The sequence below is a fragment of the Barbus barbus genome, assembly GCF_936440315.1.
Source record: "Barbus barbus genome assembly, chromosome: 26".
Lineage (NCBI taxonomy): Eukaryota > Metazoa > Chordata > Actinopteri > Cypriniformes > Cyprinidae > Barbus > Barbus barbus.
In genome coordinates, this window is record NC_136754.1 from 9,751,207 (window position 1) to 9,771,371 (window position 20,165).

The window sequence follows — 20,165 nt, forward strand, 5'->3', positions numbered from 1 at the left end:
AAAAACATTAAACAGCTCAAGTCTTTTCAGCACTGATGATAATACATTTACTTTTGTTACTTTTTTTGCTGTATTTTTGATTAAAAATAGAGCCTTGGTGAGCATGAAAGACAGGTTACAGTGTAGTTTTGTGTCTTTTAGCCCACGTATGTTAACCTTGAGGTTAATCTATAAAGGTAATGTATGATGGAAATATTTTGCATTGCAAAGAGTGTTTAGGGTTGTCAGATGCGCTATTTTGTGTGCAAGGGTGTATGTTTGTTTATTTTGACTGAAATGTGCGCCTGACACCCTGTGTGTGACGTTGTCCTGTTTTCCTGTCCTTTAGCTTCTGCTGTATATGAGACTGATTGATTGATAGTATGAGAGTGTTTATATACGCTGGTAACAGGGTGGATGTGTGCTGACAGCTTCCTCTTGTAGGGATGGGTAGGACACTGCTCTCTCTCTCGTTTCCAACTCCTTTTCACTATGCAAAGCCAGTCACTGTGGCCCCTAACAGGCTCTGCCATGCAAAATGCATGAGCCGCTTGTGTAGAGTGTGTAGAGTGAAATTGTGTCTGTGTGTGTGTGTGGTGTCTGCAGCTCAAACTCAGTGTATGAGACTCAGTTCTCTGTGGGTGGGCAGTTGCTCTATCTCTCCCGTGCTCTGTCTCTGCTGTCTGTCTGTCTGTCTGTCTTTCTCTCTAGGGCTGTTGGAGATGGCAGAAGTAAAGTGCACTGCCAGTTTTGTGTGTCAAGCTACCATGTTGTTGATTCTCCTGTGCCATATGCACGGTTTAAAGACATGCACCTATAGAGACCGGCTCCCTCTCACACACCTAATGTAATGTTTGGGAGGACTGCATGCTTTGAATATCTATCAGATATCAGGAATGTATTAGATTTTTCCATAACCAACTGGTTGACTAGTCTGGCTAACCAACAGATATCAAGTAATTTGGCTTAATAAGTATAATTTACCTTGATTAGTGCAATTCTCTGTCATGTGCTTACTATTGAAGCATTCAGTTTTTATTTTTAATTTTTTTTAAATAGCCAGTCGGCTGTACCTTATACCCATTAGCCAAGTTTTGCTACTTGCGATTGATAGTGAGAGGCAGGTAAAATAGGGGGATAGACTTTCTATACTATAGAGCATTTGAATGGACAAAAATCTAGTGCAGGATGAGTCATTAATATATTTGGTCTGTTTCCCCAGAAGAGAAAGTATGCTTATAAGGATTTTTGAAGTGAATTTTAACAATGTTTAGGACTGCACTTATAGGTTTACCTTAAGGCTAACAACATATGTGAGCAAAAAGCCACAAAAGCTAAACTACCTTTTAAATGTTTGGGGTCAGTAAGGAGTCCCTTATGCTCACAAAGTCTGCATTTATTTGATCAAAAATACAGTAAAAACTGTAATTTATTTCTGGGATGGCAAGGCTGATATTTCGGCATCCAGTTTTCAGTCATACGATCCTTCAGAGATCATTCTAATATACCGATTTAGTGCATGCTAGTGGTTTAACTATTAAAACAGCCTTCTAAAATCCTTTTGAGCAAGGTTTCTAAATTATTTTTTAAATCTGTCTTTAAAAAAAAAAAAAAGTATTGGCTGATTATTCAACTATCTTGACCCATCCGTAGTATCATTGGTGTTTTTCATTGGTGTCAGTACAAAAACTGCAAATCAAGTCAGAAACTCCCTTAGCTAGTCAAAATGGAACCAAGGTTGGCCGTGACCCCCTTTGTAAAAGAGCACAGAGATTCACAGCTGCCACATGAATATCCAGATGTTTGTGTTTTGTCCTCCTTGTGTTCTTGTCCCTTTGACCACAACTCTCACAGACTGTGTGTGTGTGTGTGTCCTGCCGAGAGAGGAAGGTCACATTCTGCCCCCCACGCATCCTACAGAGAGCATCATAGGGCGTTTCCATCGTCAGAGTCTGGTTGAGCCTCGACAGCAGCCTCTGAAATAAGCCGTAGGGTGCCACAGCCCAGAGAACACACTCCTCTCCATCGAGACTGCGTTTGCCAATCTCTTTGTGCATGCGTGAGTACGTGTGTGTGTGTTAGACTAGCGCAGCCGCACCATGGGAGGCTTATGCGGTTACTGTTTTTCACCGGTGTTCTAACACGCGTGCATACAGATCTCCCATTCATGGGCCTATTTAAAGCTGCCCATGTGTAGGGAAGGGAACAGGCAGAGCTCTGTTCGACTGTGTGAAATCTGAGCGCAGGAGAGAGGCGAGACCACTCCTCTGTGTGTTTATGGCTCTCAGTCTTCCAAGCCGATCCGTGATCACCGGCACAGTATGTTAGTTTTGTTTGCGCGAGTATGTGAGCGGATAATTTGGCCTGTCTGTGTGTGTGTGTGTGCATGGTTCTTATCAGGTCGTATGATGCAGATTAATCAGTAGACGGCTGTCGGGACAGACAGGGAGACTGTGCACTATTGATGACCGCGTCTAGACGGAATGTTCGTCTCCCTCCCTCTTCCCTTAAAAAATTTGCCCCAGGCTGCCAGCCAAATCCTCTCAGGAATGAGCACGTCTGAGCCTTTGTGTTTGATCCCTGTGCGTGTGTGCGTGTTGATATGTAGAGGAGTGTTGTTTGCTTGGTTTTTTTGTGCAAGTGTTTTAGTTTGATTATGAATGTTTGGGTTGTTTTAGTGTGTTTTTGTAGGACGTGGACTTCAGCACTCCAGTGTGTGTATAGGCGTCATAGGTAATGTGAGGAATGTATGTCTACTGATGTGTATGCAAAACGAGTCTGGCCATGAGCACTTCCAGGTCGGCTTTCACAAATTGTAGTTTTGTGAAATATTTTTACAGTTTTAAGACGGTTAACAATTTTGTATTTGAATGTATATAAAAAAAGGAATTTATTTTGGTGATGGCAAAGCTGAGTTTTCAGCAGCTATTACTCCAGTCTTTAGTGTCACATGATGTATCTAATATGTTGATTTTGTGTTGTGAATTATTTCTTATTAATGTTATTATTCATATTAAAATAGCTGCTAAATATTTTTGTGGAAATCATGATACTTTTTTCACGATTCTTTGAATAGAAAGTTTAAAATGCTTAAAATAAAAATCTAATGGGGTTGAATTCTTTCATAACATTTAAAATTACTGTCTATTTTGATCAATTTAATGCATTAATTTATTAAAAAACTTACTGACCCAAAAACATCTGAATTGTAGTGTATATCTGCATATTAAACATTAAACATGTTCTTAATGTGATTTTTGTTGCATCGGTTTCAGTTTTTGTTTTTTGATTTCACCCTGAGGACCTACAAATAGCTTAACCCTAGCAAAGATGAAATGTAATATTTTATGTTCATTGTTAATGAAAAACTGAGAAATTGTCACCATTTCAGATCTCTCTTTGGTTCCCTCTCTTCCTTCGTTTTATCTCCTTAGCCTGCGTCAAGTTGGCCTACTTTTGTCCACAATCCAGCCCACATGGAAAAGATGCATCATCAGTATACCACAGAGCGCACTGAGCTGAGTCCCACAATGCAGTGCACAACACTTTTCTAGTCTGGCGAATGAAACGGAAGTAATAACCTCAGTGATTTTTGTGACTCATTATTTGATGTGACATTCTTACACACTTGAATTACAAATGCTAAACAAACAGCTGACAGATGAACTAAAAGGATAATGGATGAAAATTATTCCATTGTCTATTTACCTTCATGTTCTTCAAAACCTGAATGACTGACTTTCTTCGAAGCAGAATTGACTTTTTTGGGTGATCTATCTCCAAAGGTCACAGCAACATGGCATACTACTGTTCAAAACCCTTATATAGTATGTAATAAACAACATGCTAGTCTATCATTTGTTTTCATGTTATAAATCATTTGCACACTTTTTCTAAATCAACCTACATTTTTCCGCCATACGCCCGGCTTACACATGTCCTCTTTCGTTTTTTTTCCTACAGTGCTAATGATGTGTGAATGGGAGACCTGTGTAGGGGGTACAGTGAGGGGCCCCAGCAGCCCTCTGTGTGTTTGTGACTGAAAACTGCACGTTTGCATTGCATTTCGCTTTATATGTACCCTCTGCCAGAGCTGCAACAGATGGACACACAATCACCCTCGTGTGCCGCCTTTCACACGAATTGTGCTAAACTGTGTGTGTGTGTGAGGTACTTACAATGAAAAATCTACTCGCGAGTCCACACACACTGTGTCACACAGAGTTTCACAAATGAAATGCTTTTACACACATCTACACATCAGAAAAACCCCCGTTAAATGGCATTTCTACGGTACACGTGCGCTCTCTCAAAGGTCATTGCGTTGTATGACGGTGTGAGGCTGGCCTGGATAAGATTCATCATCAGCCCTTATGGCTTGTAATTCCCCACTAACGGCGTAGCTCATAAAACGTGCTCGTGCGGGAACTGCAAAGACCTTGCGCGTTTACGACTCTTTCCTGTCAACCTCTGTGCGTACAGTTGTTTTTTCGTAGCTGTTTTCGTCAGGGAATCTCCGTAGTTAGTAATACAGCGATGCGGTCAGGCGCACACATGTTACAGCATTTATTGCCAGAGCCAAAGTGGAGTTTGTGTTTGTGTGTCAGTGACCTCATTGTGCCTGTTTCGAGGGAGTGCACGTGAATTGGACGGGTTTTTAAAGTGTTCTCGGTTAGATCTAGGATGTTGTTTTGGTGCTCAGGTTAGCGAGCTGACGTGGGTGTGCGAGAGATCCAGGGCGAAGAGGAAACGGCACGGACTCTGGTGCTGAAGAGCGAGGGGTGTGTGCGTGCGAACATGCATGTGCTGATGAGTTCTGAGCAGTGGGGGAACGTTTCAAATGAGTGAGCTGCAGGAATGCTAGCTCCCACTGTTACTGATGTGGCCGGCTTCCTCTCTCACACACACTTTTGGAGAGTTTTGAATATCACATATGTTTGTGACAAACAGGTTTTGCGTCCTCTGGGTGTATGTGTGTTATTGTTCTGAACGCATGTCACATCGTGAGGGATTTGTGGTAGTTACATTTGTCAACCGTGCACAAGTACGTAGTGTTACAGAGTACGATTGTGTGTGTGTGTGGGGAGGGCTTTAACACACTAATTAAAAAGAGATTAGAGATGGCTGAGGTGTTGCGTCCCTGGAAGAGAGCGCGGAGAGAAACTCATAACGACCTGATCCGTAGGATTTGGGATTTGAGAAATAACCATTCAAGAAAACTGTCTTTATAAACTGTGTACATTACAACGGCCTTGTCAGCAGGCGTTTTCTTACCACTTTGTTTATATATCACGTCACAGTTATATGGTAGATTTATATCGTGTTTCTCGTGTTTGTGCGTTTGAGAGTATGAGACACCTGTTCCAGTGTAATTTTCTCATGTCCTTGAGGAGAACAGTGCAATAACTCTCTCAGTAAATAGCACCCACAGCTTTCGCACAACTATCACAATCACTACTCATACCATGTGCTGCAGGCCAGCTAGATATATCCTCTTGTTTTTGTGTTTGTTTTGCTCTAAGGTCTTGCATCAAGGCTGCACTGCTTCTACCGTGGTACAGCGGATTGGAAGCTCTAATATGAAACTGTGCATGTGGCGTCTCTATGGCTATGCTCAAAATAGCATACTACTTTTGCTGTTTCTGCAGGATAGAAAGTGTGTGTGTGTATGTGTATGTATATGTATATGTATGTATGCATGTATGTGTATACTATATACATATATATTCTGCATAATATGATCATTTTCAGTATGCAGAGCATCCCCACATGACCTAATATGAAATGTGCTGTATCCGGTATCCCACAATGCAACACACTTGATTTGACTTTCTAGTATGATGAATGAATTGGAAGTATTATCTTAACATCTTTTGCATGACTCATTTGATTGGACTGCCAAGACAATTTTTTGCACAATTTGCATAATGGGTTAGAAATGCAAAAATATCCATATTTGTTTCCTGAGATAAATATGGTTATGGACTCCAGTTGATTAATTAAACATGGTAAGTCCTTGTGGCACGGTAATGTTTAAAAACTTATTGTGCATTCTATATCATGTACTGTATATAATTTCTGTTACTTTGCAATAATAAAATCACTCAAAAAACGGTGTGTATACTATTTTTATGCAGTGTGTACTGCGCAGTGTGTTCCAAACATAGCATATTGAACCAGTTTTAAACATTAGAATTGCATACTTGGTTCTCGAGGGACAAAAACTCAACGTCGCAGACTGTAAACATAAAGGAGATAGATTGGAGACTGCGTGATTGCATGTGTCATGGCTGAGGAGGGAGTGTTGGCTGGGCCGTGAAGTGTGGAGAGATGGGCCGACAGACATAGTGCGTGCTTATCAAGGTTAGACGGGCTCACCACTGCAGTGTGTTCATTGTTCCTGCCCCCCTCAGCAGCCGCCCACCCCTCCCTTGTTCTGCAGTCCTCCCCTTCCCTCAAGAAAAACAGCCCTATCTCCTACACGCACGTTTTCTTGCATTTAGCTCAAATGTGTGGGGTTGCCATGTCACCCCACCACCGTACAGCTGCTTTATGTTGTGCAACGACATCGCCATTAATTCTTCAGGCTACAGGAAACAGGAGATCCCGTAGTCTGCAGGAAGTTGTAATTTACTCCAGATAAAACATGTTGTTCCTCCTCTGGCACTCACCCAGTCACTACTGTTAGTGTCTCTGTGATGGAGGGTCGAGGATGTGCGTTGCGCTTTCTGGTTTGCTCTGCCAAATAGAGGATGTTACGGATTGTAAACATTAGAAATGCACACATGAATTACACACAGTCTTAAGAAGTAAACAGTTATGTCAGATGAATGTAAGGTCTCTATCCTTCTGTCTGATAACCATCAGCACGGATCTTGCCCTGGATTCATGGTGTGTGACTTGCGCACACACACATGTACAACCCTTGCAGCGTGTTTGTCAAACACGTTGAGCAGAGGAGGTGATGGACAGATTGAATGTGGTGATTTGTGCCCAAGCTCTGTGATATCACATGTATTACATGTCTGAACGCTTGCAGCTAAGTGTTAATGCTCATTTGCTCATAAAGCATGTGTTTGTGTGTTTTCTCACAGAAGGTGGTGGATGACGACAGTCACGGGAGGAAGTCCAGTCCTGCACCCTGCCCACATAACAGCAAGCTGTCTGATAGCATCCTGGAGAAAAATGTACCATCTAAGGTACTGCATTATTTTATAACAAAGTCCATTTAATGCAAGTCAGGCTAATCGACATATCTGTATCTTGGCATCGCTCCCGGACAGCTATTTTCTATCCAAGCAGTAGACCTGCAAGTATATGATCATGTGTGCTTGAATGGGGACAGTCTAAAATCTCCAAAACTGCTTAGTGTGTAATAACAGTTCAGTCACTAATAAGAAACGTTATTTCTTAAATTAAGTTGCTTTAGCAGAAATTAGGTTAATAAGGTAGTGTACAGTGGGACTTCCTTTCCTACAGCCACCAATTTGAGCATTGCTATTTCTCCAAATGAATTGTTCTTCAAGTGGCCCGTCTCTTGCTTGTCTCTGTTTACACACAGGCACAGAACGGCCTCCCCGTTTATCCACACACACCCTCTTCCTCATAGAGTCAGAAGCAGGAAACCGCTTCTCTCTATCTTACTCACTCATACGCATCGCAGGCCTCAAACCTGACCTCACCCTTCTCACCCACCCCCTAAACAACTCCCACATTCACACCCCTTCCTCTCATTTTCTCTTTAAATCACTCATTCATTCAGAAATATCTAATTTCACACGCACCAGAGCCCCAACAGCCATCTGGGTGTCGCCCTGTGTCCTTCCTCTTTTCATTTCGGGTGGCAATTTTGGGTTGATCTAATCACAATTGGGCAGGATCAGGTGAAACAGGGTCCAAACTGTTGCATGCAAACCACTTTCAGTGGAGGGCATTGTTATTAACACACTACACTTCAAAATTTTGAGTTTGGTAATTTTAGGTAAGTTAGTATAAAAGAAGTCTCTTATGCTCACCAAGGCTGCATTTATTTGATCGAAAATACAGTGAAAACTGTAGTACTGTGAAAATATTATGGCAATTTAAAATAACTTTTCTATTTTAATATATTTTAAAAATGTAAATGATTTCCCTGATGGCAAAGCTTCATTTTCAGCATCCATTACCTTCAAAAACCATTGGAATATGCTGATTTGATGCTCAAAAACATTTTTTCTTATTATCAATGTTGAAAACAGTTATTCTGCTTAATATTTTACAATTATTTTTAATTGGTTTATTTGAATTATGATTTTTAAGGGTAGTCTATTTTTCAGGTGATTCATTTGAAATGGGATGACGTTAAATGCAGGTGTACGTGAAGTCCAAAATATTTGACTTTTGACTGCATTGTGGTTGTAGTGTAAATATTAATTCACTAGTCATGCAATCAGAAGCTGTCCTCTCAAAATACGTTCACACAAGACGCATCTTTAAAACAGAGCCACACTCTCCCCCAGTATACCTCAACCAGCTGGTATACCAACAATCAAACAGCCAGAAACCCAACCAGGCTGTTTCACTTAATGCTGTCTTTCTCTTATCCTCTTCATTAATGCTCTACCTGTCAGCCTGTGCTCTGTGGCCACTGATGGATGAGTTCTTCTCATGCATACATGATATTACAGCAGGATGTTTGTACTGCTCTCTTTGTTTACTCTGCTTCAGGCATCCTCACTCCCCTCACCAAGTTTCCCTCTGTGTGTTTGTACATTTGCGCGTAATTATTGCTGTTCGACTGCTCCTGCATGAATGCGCTTTATAATTGGTGTAATGAGACCTTAAAGAACTTCTGTATTATTCATGTACAAATATGTGTAGACATGTATTTTAATGCAGCTCAAACAGTCCATTTCATATTCAAACGGTCCTTGTTTGTGTGCACAGGGCAACTTGCAGTCTTCACTGGTGTTCAGTCGACTGTTTCCTGACATCAAAGAGGAACCAGGACAAGGGCCCATCATCCACCCAAGGTACGGCTCTTTTTTCCCAGCATTCCCTTGTTCCAGGATCACACAAGTGGATATCATAAAATGGGCAAAATTCCATAGATAGACCATATCTAGGGTTTCTGGGGCAACCTGGGTCTCTTTGGTTTGAACCTGCAAGCGTTGACTCTAGAAACCACATAGCAGTGCTCTGTCAACCAATCACAACACCCTAGCATTCTGATGCCATTTGCACCACTCATCTTTTTAGACAATGTTAAAATGTATTTAAGATTTATAGTTGCAAACCTCTTATGAGAATAACAGCACTTAACCTGAAGGCTCAGTCAGTTGACAAGATAAAAAGGGACCGAATTGCATCGCCACACTTCAACTAGACCCTTTTTTAAAAATGTTAATTTATCCCAGCCTGATCTGATTATTGTGACTAGCTCTGTAGTGCATCATTACTTGCTCAGCTGTACATGTGAAAAGCTCTCTGAGAGCAACAATTCTCCTGATATTGTTGGAGTTTTTAGTTTCAGCATTGTATGTGCACCAGTCTGAGGGTTTGTTATGTTTGCAGTTACTACCTGTACACGTACGATAAGATGGTGGCCCCTAACGTGTCCCTGCGGAAGGAGGGGGAGGTGAGCCATGAGGTTCTGGGGGCCCTGCTGAAGCAACACTACAGCAGGAGAACACTGACCCACGACAGCCAGCACACCACAGGTCAGTACCCCCGCACTCTTTAGTTAACCTTGTAAATGAATGCACATGCATGCACAAGAATGATGTGCTGTTAAAGGTCACACGTTTATGGGCATGAATGTGGTTGACTCACTTAAAGGGTGAGGAACTGCTGAGAGTGTCTTGCTAATGATTAATACAACTCACATTTTATAGTTGCCAGTGAAGAGAGAGAGAATGAAAAGAGACCGCTGTCCCTGTGAGTGTCAGATCGCTCTAGAGTGCTGGGGGAGGGGTCTCTCCAGTCTCCACCGCAGCACGCCACATTTCCTCCTGTCCTCCTTCTGCCTGTCTCTCTCTCTTTTTCCTTTTTTCTCTGTGCCTCACTCATCCTTTTTTTTCCCTCTGGCCCACTGCTCACCTCACCACTCTCTCTTTTTTTTTCTGTCATCTCCTTTTAGTGTACCTGTTTTCCATCCCGGCTCCCCTTTTCTCTTTCTCCATGTCTCTCTTCTTCAGTCTGTTTCTTTTTCATCCATGCACCGTTCTCCATTTTGGCTCCTCCATCTCTCATCATTCTTCAGTTTATCCGTTCTCCATCATGGCTCCCCCTCTCTATATTCTCAGTTTTTATCTCTCCATCTTTATATACGTCCAATCTCCATTCTGACTCCCCATGTCTGTTATTTTTCTTTCTTCCATGTACCTGCTCTTCATTCTGGCTCCTCCATCTCTCATCTTTCTTTCTTCAGTATACCCATTCTCCATCCTGGCTTCCCTTCAGTCGTTTTGTTTTTAATTCTTTTTATCTGTACCACTGTCGTCCATGTATCTCTTTTATCCAGGTGCCCTCTGTCTCTCTTCCTTCTTCAATCTGTCTCTCTTCCTTCAGTATACTCATTTTTTTTCTCAATCTGTCTCTCTTTCTTTATATACAACCAGTCTCCATCCTGACTTCCCTGTCTCTTTCTTCCACGTGCCCGTTCTCCATCCTGGCCCCCTTGTGTCCCTTCCGTCTCTTGTTCTCGTTCTCCTTCTCTGACTCATTCTTCTCTTCTGAGTGTGACAGACAGGTCTTAGTCACAGTAGAGGCTAGCAGCAGAGCGAGGCTGTTATTCGGTTCTGCAGTGCCAGGCCTGCAGCCTGCCTGTCCTACATTTAAATGAGCTGCATCTCTCTTGCTCTCTCTCTCTCGCTCTCAGTCCCTTTGGACTCCTGTATTTCTCATCAAAACATACATGCTAGACTGCTGCTGTTTGCCTAGTGCAGGTGATTTGTATGTAGAGCGTGTGTTGCACCTTAGCAGCATTAAAAAAATTTAGAAATTCTCAACATGTCTCACATTTCTGAGTGATACTTCCTGCATTTCCCCTCTACGCTGACCTTCAAAGAGAGACACCCTCAGAGAATTAGTCTCACAGACTTTCAGCACATGACAGATAAGGTGTGTGTGTGTGTGTGTGATCGCATGAGTGTGGTTAACTCTTTCTTCTCGTTCCCTCAGATCTTCCTGCATCTCCTTCCTCCATTGCAGAGGAGGCCAAATCCCACCAAGCGGGAGAAGCAAATGAGCACCGCCAACCTCTTCTGTCAGTCGCCATGGAGACCAGCCCGGGCAGCGGGGTGGAGGACGACAAGGACAGGATTATGCTGGAGATTGTACAGATGTACCGGCGGCAGCAAGAAAAGCTGAATTCCACCCTTCAGAAACAGCTGCAGCTGGAGATGGTGAGACAGTCAGATTAGACCAATCATCCCTTCTCGAGTAACAGAGGCTCTGTTTCAAACCTTAATGAGCTGTCTGCTGTCTACATTGGCTGCTAAGAAAGCATTGTATCTCATAAGTAACCTGTTGGCTTCATACACCATGCTCACAATTGATTATAATAGCGACTGATGTTAGCATATGCTACCTAACGACACGTTACAAACTCAAATATGGTGATCCCCGTTTCCTGATCCTGCCCCCTATCTCTCTCCCACTCCACTTCCTGTCAGTTCAGTCAAATCTATCCGATTGTAATAATAATAAAAAAGATTAATAAAAGTAATAATAATAAATAAATAAATAAATTTAAGCAAATTCATATAATAATAAATATAAATATATAACTCTCCCATAACCGCTTCCGATTGTGTCACACCACCACAAAAAAAGACTTCATGTTTGTTTAATTTAAAAAGACTTTTCGTGCCACCCTGCCCTCGACCAGTTGTTAAATATATATATTTGCTTAATGACATTAACAAATTTATTTATTTGATATTTTATATATATATATTGGAGATTAGGTGGCATTTTTAATTTCACATGAAAAATTAAATGTCTTGTGAAATTAAAAATAGCATCTAACCTAAATTGAAAAGCGGAGTACAAAGAATAAATAGCAAACACGTAATCAATGAAATAGTCCATTTTTAATTTGATTCTTATCTGTACATTATATATTGTATATGCATACAATGCATATTGTACGTTTATGCATTTCCTGCTGCCATTTTGAAAGAAAATTATTGTTAAGTTTTTTTTATATTGTATCTGGGATTGTCTCATCCGTGAAACGATACATGTGATTCTGCCCTAGATTTTGGCCTAAACGGATATCTTAAAATGCAGCGTGATTTTGCCTTCTGCTTGGAGCAGCCTTCATGTTGGGTGCATGCCTGTGATGTTTCAAAATGCTCCTCTAAATAGGCAGCTCGCTAGAGATTGGAATAGAGCCAGGGAGATGGACTAGTTGTGTATCAGAGAAGCTCTTTTGTGGTCCTGTGAAAAGAGAGAGACCTTGTTATAGTGAGAGTAAAGGTGAAGGCCAGAGCAGAAAGGAGTATGTTCCAGTTGAGCTTTATCACCTCCGACTCGTCCACTACAAACCCTCGACCTTTACCGTACATTATTTGAAGCATGTCTCGATGTGCGTGTGTGTGCAGGAGCTGGAGGCAGTGCGCGGGGGCGAGGCAGCCAGGCTGAGGGAGTTGTCTGCGGAGCAGCTGGAGCTGCAGAATGAGCTGGAGGCGGTGCACACTGAGCATGCTCAGAGACTGGGGGAGGTGCGGCAGGAGCAGAGACAGCTGGAACACCGACTAGAGCAGCTCAGGCAGCAGAGCTGCGCCTGCCAACCCAAAGAGCAGGAGGCACAGTACAATGCGCAGGTACAGGCGTGGACCGCAGCAGAGCCAATCTGAGCGTGCCTGAATAACTATGTGATGCAATGATAAACTATACCCAGTGTGAATTATTCCTGTACACAATGCAATATGCTGCATGTATCATCTGTTTGTGGGAGGGATTCAGTAACAGGACAGATACGAACGCACACTGATGGAGATGGAGAGCCACTGCCTGACTGATTTGCACACTGGGCCAGATTTCTGCATTTCAACTATCAATTAGGGCAGTGGTGCTCAAACTTTTTAAATCACATATCCAGTCTAATCAAATCAGACTGTCTAAATACTGTCAATTTTAGTGGCAATTTAAGTAACATTTGCATGTAATTTTTACTATTATTCATTTGATTTTGTGCATGTGTGCCTTTTAATGTTGCTAAATGCAGGGGTAAATCGAGTCAGTGACTCTAGAAAAAATGTTAATAATAAAAAATTACACCTAAAATAATTAAGCGGAAATTGGCAATATTGCCATGAAATAAAAAAACGTGCAATGGAATAAATAATAGTAATAATAAAAATGATAAATGATGCATATCAGATTACTCAAATTAAAATGAAAACTGAAAATACAGTTCTAAAATAGCATATAAATAATACTATAATAACAGTGCATCAGATATCAAATCACTTTTCTAAAATTTTCTAAAAGTAAAGACTTGCAGATGTAAATTCATTAACTGCTCTAAAACATTTATAGTTGATGCACTGTGATTTTCTTTATTGAATTGTTGGATTTTTTTTTTTTTTCTTTCTTTAACCTCTAAGCTCATTTTTCAGTTGAGTGGGTTTGTTCAAATAAATTGTGACTGAGCGTTTTTGACTGATAAAGGCTCAGGTATGCTTTATTTTCTGCGTGTGCACTATATGCACAGTTCAGCATACAAACCTTTCAAAGTATACTCCTTTGCACATGAGAATGGATAGATGTGTTCAGCGTGTGCACAGTATCCAGTGAACCATTCTTTTCAAGCTCTCAAATCCCTCGCACATGCGCTGTTGTCCATGCGGACATGAAATCTTAAAAAGGCGCTATAGATTTGCTCTACTGCAGAAATCACTGGTACTCCGATTTATTTATTTATTTATTTTTTGTATTAAATATTTTGTGCATTCCTGTTCGTAACCACGCTCTCGTTCTGTCCGCAGCTGTGCGAGCTTCGCTGCCGTCTGGAGCGTGCCGAGGCGGAGCGGCAGGAACTGCAGGAGGAGCTCTGCAGAGAGCGGGAGGCCAGAGAGAAGCTGGAGCTCATGATCTCTCAGCTTCAGCAGCAGATGGTCCAGTCTGGCACCAAGGGGAGCCGCAGCACTAGCCCTGCCCAGCCCCCGACCCCTTCCTCAAGCCCCCAATCCCAGCATTCCCTCTCTTCACCGGCCCCTGAGGTAACCTCCAGATAAACTCGCCCCCCTCTCTTGCACACTTCCACGCCTGTAGCCCAGGAACATACTCGCCCACTCCCTGCAGAGTCACAGATAAACACAACCTCTGCAGAAAAGAGCAGCTCTCCCATAACCGCTTCCGTTTGTGTCGCACCACCACAAAAAAAGACTTTATGTTTGTTTAATTTAAAAAGACTTTTCGTGCCACCCTGCCCTCGACCAGTCGTTAAGCATTTTTTGGATGTACATGTTTGTTTTAATTTATAGTCGTGCTGAGAGGCTGATGGGACAGTGGAGGTGTTTCTTTCTTGGACTTCTTGCCTCCTGTGGCATTGGGAAAGTGCTCGAGTGCTTTTCCGCTCCCAGCTATTTGGATACAGGAAACTGACACTCAGTAAAATACTACCTGTGACACGAAGCCCAAGGATGTCAAGCGGCAAGAAACCAGTGCCCTGCAGCAGCAAGAAACCATGATGTTTACTTTTTTATTTTCATTTTGTGTATCATTGTTTCTTACAGAAGAAATGGGAGAAGGTTTTTATTAACATCACAAAAATATCAGTAAAATATTATTCTATAGCATATTTAAGTCTTTATACTTAATATAAGCGATTCGGAAATGTAGAGGGTGGCCCTTATTGAGGCCCCTGGTTTAAGATCATAATCCTCCCCCTCTTCCTCTCCTTCTCCCCTCCATTCTCTTTCCTTGCCTGCTGTTTGTCTTTTCAGTCTGGTGTTGATTATATGTTTCCTGTCTGACCCTTTGCAGGCTGGTATATGACAAACAGCTCAGTTCATTCCTGCATGACGAAGTAAGCAAAGACTCACATTCGCCCCCTGCTGGAGAACACTATGAAACTCGGCCCCCATTTAACTACAGGCAGTTGTACAAAAGAAGCTTCAGGGTGTAGTGCAGTCCACCTCACTCTGAAGTTTATGTTCAGAGCATTGAAAGGATTCCTGTAGCGCCAATAAGAACATACTGCTTGTAGTTGCTCATAAATTGAGAGATCGACATCCGATCTTTTAAACAAAGCACACAGTAGACCTTATATTTGTCCTTTTCTTAGTAAAGTATTCATTAGTAGTGCAATTGACGATGTAAAGTCTCCCATACACCTAAAGCTGATTTCTTTATTCATCTGAGAACTGCTAATAAAGTACCTAGTTTTTGAATGCTGGATTCCAGGTTAAATGATTTGGGTGTTTAGCCTGATTTCTTTTGGGTTTCATATACCACTGTTATTCATTCCTCTGTGTCATTATTCTGGATGGCTGAACAAACAGGTCTGACAGGGAGAAGAAAAACAGAATTAATGCTGTCACGTTAGCTCCCAGTCACTGAGGGTTGAAGAGGAACGCTTTGTCTCCGCAGAATGGGGCAGCTGCCTCTGATGCCCACTCATACATCAACTATTAGATGGATGAAGAAAGATGGACAGAGGAAGTGAGGCGGTTTTGCCACGAGAGCAGTTTGTTCTTTCTTTCTTTTTCTTTGTTCTGTTCAGATTGGTTGTGTAAACAATGTTGAACGTAAATCTAGGCTTCTTTTGTGATGTACATAACATTCCACTGTGCACAACTCATCGGATTCACAGTCAGTCAAGCTGCAGCAGTTTTCTAAACCTGATAATGTGTACAGTGCAAAACCTCTTAGATGCAAAACAGGAAAACGTAAAGAAACACCCTGACTTATGTGAATACATTCAGCTATGAAGAATCAAAAAAACTAAACTATATTGTAAATGAGTGCTTTGCCATTTTTGAACTTTTTTTTTTTTCTTGAAATTATTCAGAAATTATTTAATGTATTAACTAATAAAGATTTATATACACTTTGTACATACGGTAGTCATTAATGTATTCTAAATTCTTATAAACAATCTTTCAAGGTTTCTGATCACATTTAAAAATGCTCAATTGTTTCTTTTTTTTTTCTTTTCTTTTTTTGCCAGAAGAGTGGTTGTTGATAAAGTGTGTAAGGTGGTGTAGGGATGCATGATGCTCAGAACCCCTACACTCCATCCAACGGGGAACGGGAACAGTGACATGCTGTCCAGTGCCTCAGTGTTTCCCTTCAGTGGGTCATTTCCTCCATTTCATTGGAGCCCACTGAGATTGACAACCTGTTGTTATTTTGGTGGTGTTCAGCTTTTCCTCTTCCCCATTTATATATATATATATATATATATATATATATATATATATATATATATATATATATATATAAAATAATAGAATTTAAAAGAAGGGAGTGAAATAATGCATGTATTGTTAGCTACTATATTGTTATGCTAAAACAGATTCATTATTGCTAAAATGCAGAAGTGATTTTTTTCTTCTATTCTCTCTCTCACATACGACCTTTCCAAAAACGTTGCTCCATATTGTCTGAGAAGAGTAGTCTTTACGTAAATGGGCACAAAACGTGCTCAAGAGCCTAATATAGATGCTAGAAACATTTGATATGAGCGACTGTGTGTGTACTGAAAAGAGCGATGTTTATATATATATATATATATATATATATATATATATATATATATATATATATATATATATATATATATAGCGCTCTGACTTCATGTGTAGTTCTTTTGAGAGATTGTAGCATTTGTTTTGACACTGTAATGCATTACTACAGTGTCGTCTACAATTTCTGTACAATCAGTATTAGGTTTCTTTTGTTTTCACCACAGTTACCTCTGTAGCAGCCAGTTTCAATGCTGTTTTTGATAGTTTTGGGTATTAAAATGTATTTCTGAAGCTTTCTAGAGTATACCTTTTCATTTCTAACGATTCTATGAAACCTGTAAATTACATTTTGTACACAGGAGGGGGCGCTGTATATCTTCTATGTAGAATGCCATGTTCATATGAATTCCGGGCATAGGAATACAGTACTCTTTAGACTCTTGAAACAACAAACCTGTTTTTGGCTTTTGCAGTGTTAAGAAAATGAATACAGATAACGTTGTACATATTCGAGAGGTGTGAAATATGTTGAATATATGATATGTATAGGCCTGGTATAATATAATTTGCAAAATTGTACTTTAAGGCAATCTAATGCTAGAGTTTTTCAGCAAAGCTACTATGTATTTTGCATTATAGAGGAAATATCCTATTTTACTGGGGATAATGATTACTGTGGCTCCCTTGAGCTGATTAATGGCAGAAGAGAAGAGAAAATTGCAATTATATAAACAATTTTTTATATATAATGGTTAAAATACAAGTAGTATACAAATAACTACCTGCCAGCACAGCATGTGTCCCTATGATCTTAATCACACCTTTTCTAATGTGTAACTGAGACGTTACTATTAAAAAAAAAAAGAACAAGAATCAAAATCAGATGTGATGCTTTTTTTTCGAGAACACAATCAACACTGTAATAGAAACAATATCATTGTTTACAACTTCTGTAAACAGCAAATATATTTTAAGTTGCAATTCTGAGATATGAAATGCAGTGTTTGTGTGTATCATTGCATATGTTGCCAATCCTACAGTGTGATGAGAGGTTTTTTGCTCTTGCATGAAAACGAGACATTGCTCTCCTACCTCATGTTGTGATAAGATGTTTTCTAAAGCAGATGACACATCTCAAACTGTTTATCTTGATTGACATTTACAAGTTAAATACATGTACATGCTTTTAGCTAATACCTCAGTTGTATCTAGTGTTTTATTGTTTAGTTCCCCTATTTCAGACATTGTAAATATATCTTGTACAGACAATGAACTTGGATTCAATTCAAGTAAAGTTCTGTAGTGTCAAACCAGCTGTGTCATTGTACTTTTTCCATTTTATGCATGTTTGCTTTGGCAGATTTATTTCAAAGGACAGTTCACACAAAAAATTACATTTTGGCATCTTTTTATTGCTTCACTGATGCTACTTACTCCTCTTCCTTGTAATTTTCATGGGTCTAGTTTATTTGCATATAGACGGAAAAACACTTATAACATCATTTTTGCATCAGTATTCTCCTAAAAGGTGCTTTTCCAATATCAATTTTTCTTATAGTAAAGAGAAAAATTAGGCCTATTTGTATTTTTTTCTTCCTTTTTTAATGCAAAAAAGAAAGCAATGAAAAATGCCTTCTCCGAAGTAAACATGGTCAGATATTGAGTGTTTTAACTTGAGTGCGGTCACTGGATTGTTGTCCATTATCCCACTCGTCAGCTCCATATGTAAAACACAAGTACCAGGAACAAAACCCATCTGTAATGTTGTCGCTTTTCTTGGAAGTCGATGTAATAGAGCGACCGCACAGAGCCAAAGCGACGAAAAAGCTGTTGACGAAACACAACCAGATGACATTGAGCTGCAGGTGCGCGTGCATTTCTATCGGCAGCAGCGGCGAGATGATCATCAGAACGAGAAACGAGGCCCACGTGCTGAGGAATGTACGCATGGTCTGCCTTAAACAAACCAAGCAGCTTTGTTGAGTGGAATGCAGAAACACCTGAACCCTCAATTTCTCAAACGGAGCGTACGAGTAAAGAAAGACGCAGGTAACCGTCAGTAGCAACGCTAGGAGAACCTGAGAGCTCTGAGGGCTACTAAACAGCTCACAGGGGTGCCTCTCATCATCTTCTAACAACAGAACAAAATCAGGCTCCCAGAACACATACAAAGCTGCTAGAATCCAAAGGAGGCACACTCCAGCAATGTAAGTAAGCTTTTGTTTCCAGGATGTGTGTGTTGAGCTTGATGATAGCGTCCAGAAGTTGTCTAGTCCTACAAGGAGGAACACTGGCCAGTGGAGCACGGCGTAGATAAAACAAGCAATCTGAGTCAGCAGGCATACGTGATACCTGGTAAAGTGCCAGCCTGAGATGTTGAAGTCTTCCAGACAGAAAATAGCCGTGAGGACAAAACTCAAAAGACTGTCAATCAGTGCCAATGAAATGCAGAAGAATCCTGAGAAGCTCCTGATCATGTAGTGTCGCTGCACCACGACCACCAGCCAGTTCAGCAAACTCTTGAGCCACAGAACCAGCAGAAGCGAAGGCATTGATGTTTCCATGGTACGGCATAATCCAAGGCTGAAATCAGAACAATCAACAGACTTTCTTGTAACTGGCTAGCAGTTCCTCATTGAAAGAGTTTACACCATCTGTCAGTAGACACACCCTACTGAGGTGTTCCCTGCATGTTAAACCCATCGCCCACTTTCACTTGGACTTCTCTATTGTTTAAGCATGTATGTGCATTATATAATTGTTTCCATGTATTTAAATGTGTGGTTGATGGTAAGATGTGGTTTTACTTTTTTCTTTTTTTTTAGTTAATCTGTACTAATGCTGATTCAACAACACTACTCATTCAGCAACTTGCATATTAAAATATGTAGATATAAAAGCTGAAAATAAACACGAGCGTAGAGTAACCTGTATACCAGCAGTGCAGTACGTCCCAGTACTTGCCTTGATTCAACAGTTGCTGCCAATAAAAAAAAATGTGTATTGAAGGAACACTCCACTTTTTTTTTGGAAATAGGCTCATTTTACAACTCCCCAAGAGTTAAACAGTTGAGTTTTACCATTCAGCCGATCTCCGGGTCTGGCGTTAGCACTTTTAGTTTAGCTTAGCAGAGATCATTGAATCGGATTAGACCCTTTAATTTAATTTCTTGTAGCTATATGACAGAAATGAAGTCAAACTGGTTAGTAATAAGTGGATCTGGTGATGCTGTTTGTGGAGTTGTTTAATCATCCTCTGGTGTTTTATTTCAGTTGATTTCATTTAAAGCTGTGGCTTTATGTCAGTTGTAGTCTTGTTTCTTGTTCTTTCCTTCAGTGATTGTGTTTGTTGGCAAAGGTTAGATCTATTACAGTTATCTACCGTATATAGTAAGGAACCTTACTGTTAATCATTTAACAGGTTTTTACTGTGGCATTTTTACAATCTTTTACAACAGTTGTTGCCCAATATTGCAACAAAAATAAATAAAGCTGTTGGCGCCG

General features: G+C 40.6%; 2 protein-coding genes across 3 annotated transcripts in view; one reads left to right on the forward strand and one right to left on the reverse strand.

The window, feature by feature from the left end:
- LOC306845682 (ski-like protein) overlaps positions 1-16,026 on the forward strand; it is a 28,179-nt gene extending 12,153 nt beyond the window's left edge. The window contains exons 3-9 of one of the 2 annotated variants that reach the window (XM_079378620.1): positions 7,074-7,178; positions 8,905-8,990; positions 9,532-9,677; positions 11,140-11,363; positions 12,567-12,788; positions 13,956-14,189; positions 14,454-16,026. In XM_079378620.1, coding sequence (XP_079234746.1) covers positions 7,074-7,178; positions 8,905-8,990; positions 9,532-9,677; positions 11,140-11,363; positions 12,567-12,788; positions 13,956-14,189; positions 14,454-14,462 — 1,026 coding nt within the window. In that variant the 3' untranslated portion in view covers positions 14,463-16,026. Of the gene's footprint in view, positions 1-7,073; positions 7,179-8,904; positions 8,991-9,531; positions 9,678-11,139; positions 11,364-12,566; positions 12,789-13,955; positions 14,307-14,453 lie in introns of those variants that run through there. The other variant, XM_079378619.1, reaches the window with a different exon arrangement.
- Positions 16,027-17,391: 1,365 nt separating this feature from the next.
- On the reverse strand, positions 17,392-19,661 carry LOC306845692 (putative G-protein coupled receptor 160). The gene has a single exon (XM_079378638.1). It carries the CDS (start codon positions 19,223-19,225, stop codon positions 18,314-18,316), a length of 912 nt encoding a protein of 303 aa, XP_079234764.1. The 5' UTR covers positions 19,226-19,661; the 3' UTR covers positions 17,392-18,313.
- Between the last annotated feature and the right edge of the window lie 504 nt (positions 19,662-20,165).

What these genes read in the sequence shown, in the direction of transcription:
- LOC306845692 (XM_079378638.1), bottom strand. Translation starts at nt 19,225, where the DNA reads ATGGAAACATCAATGCCTTCGCTTCTGCTGGTTCTGTGGCTCAAGAGT.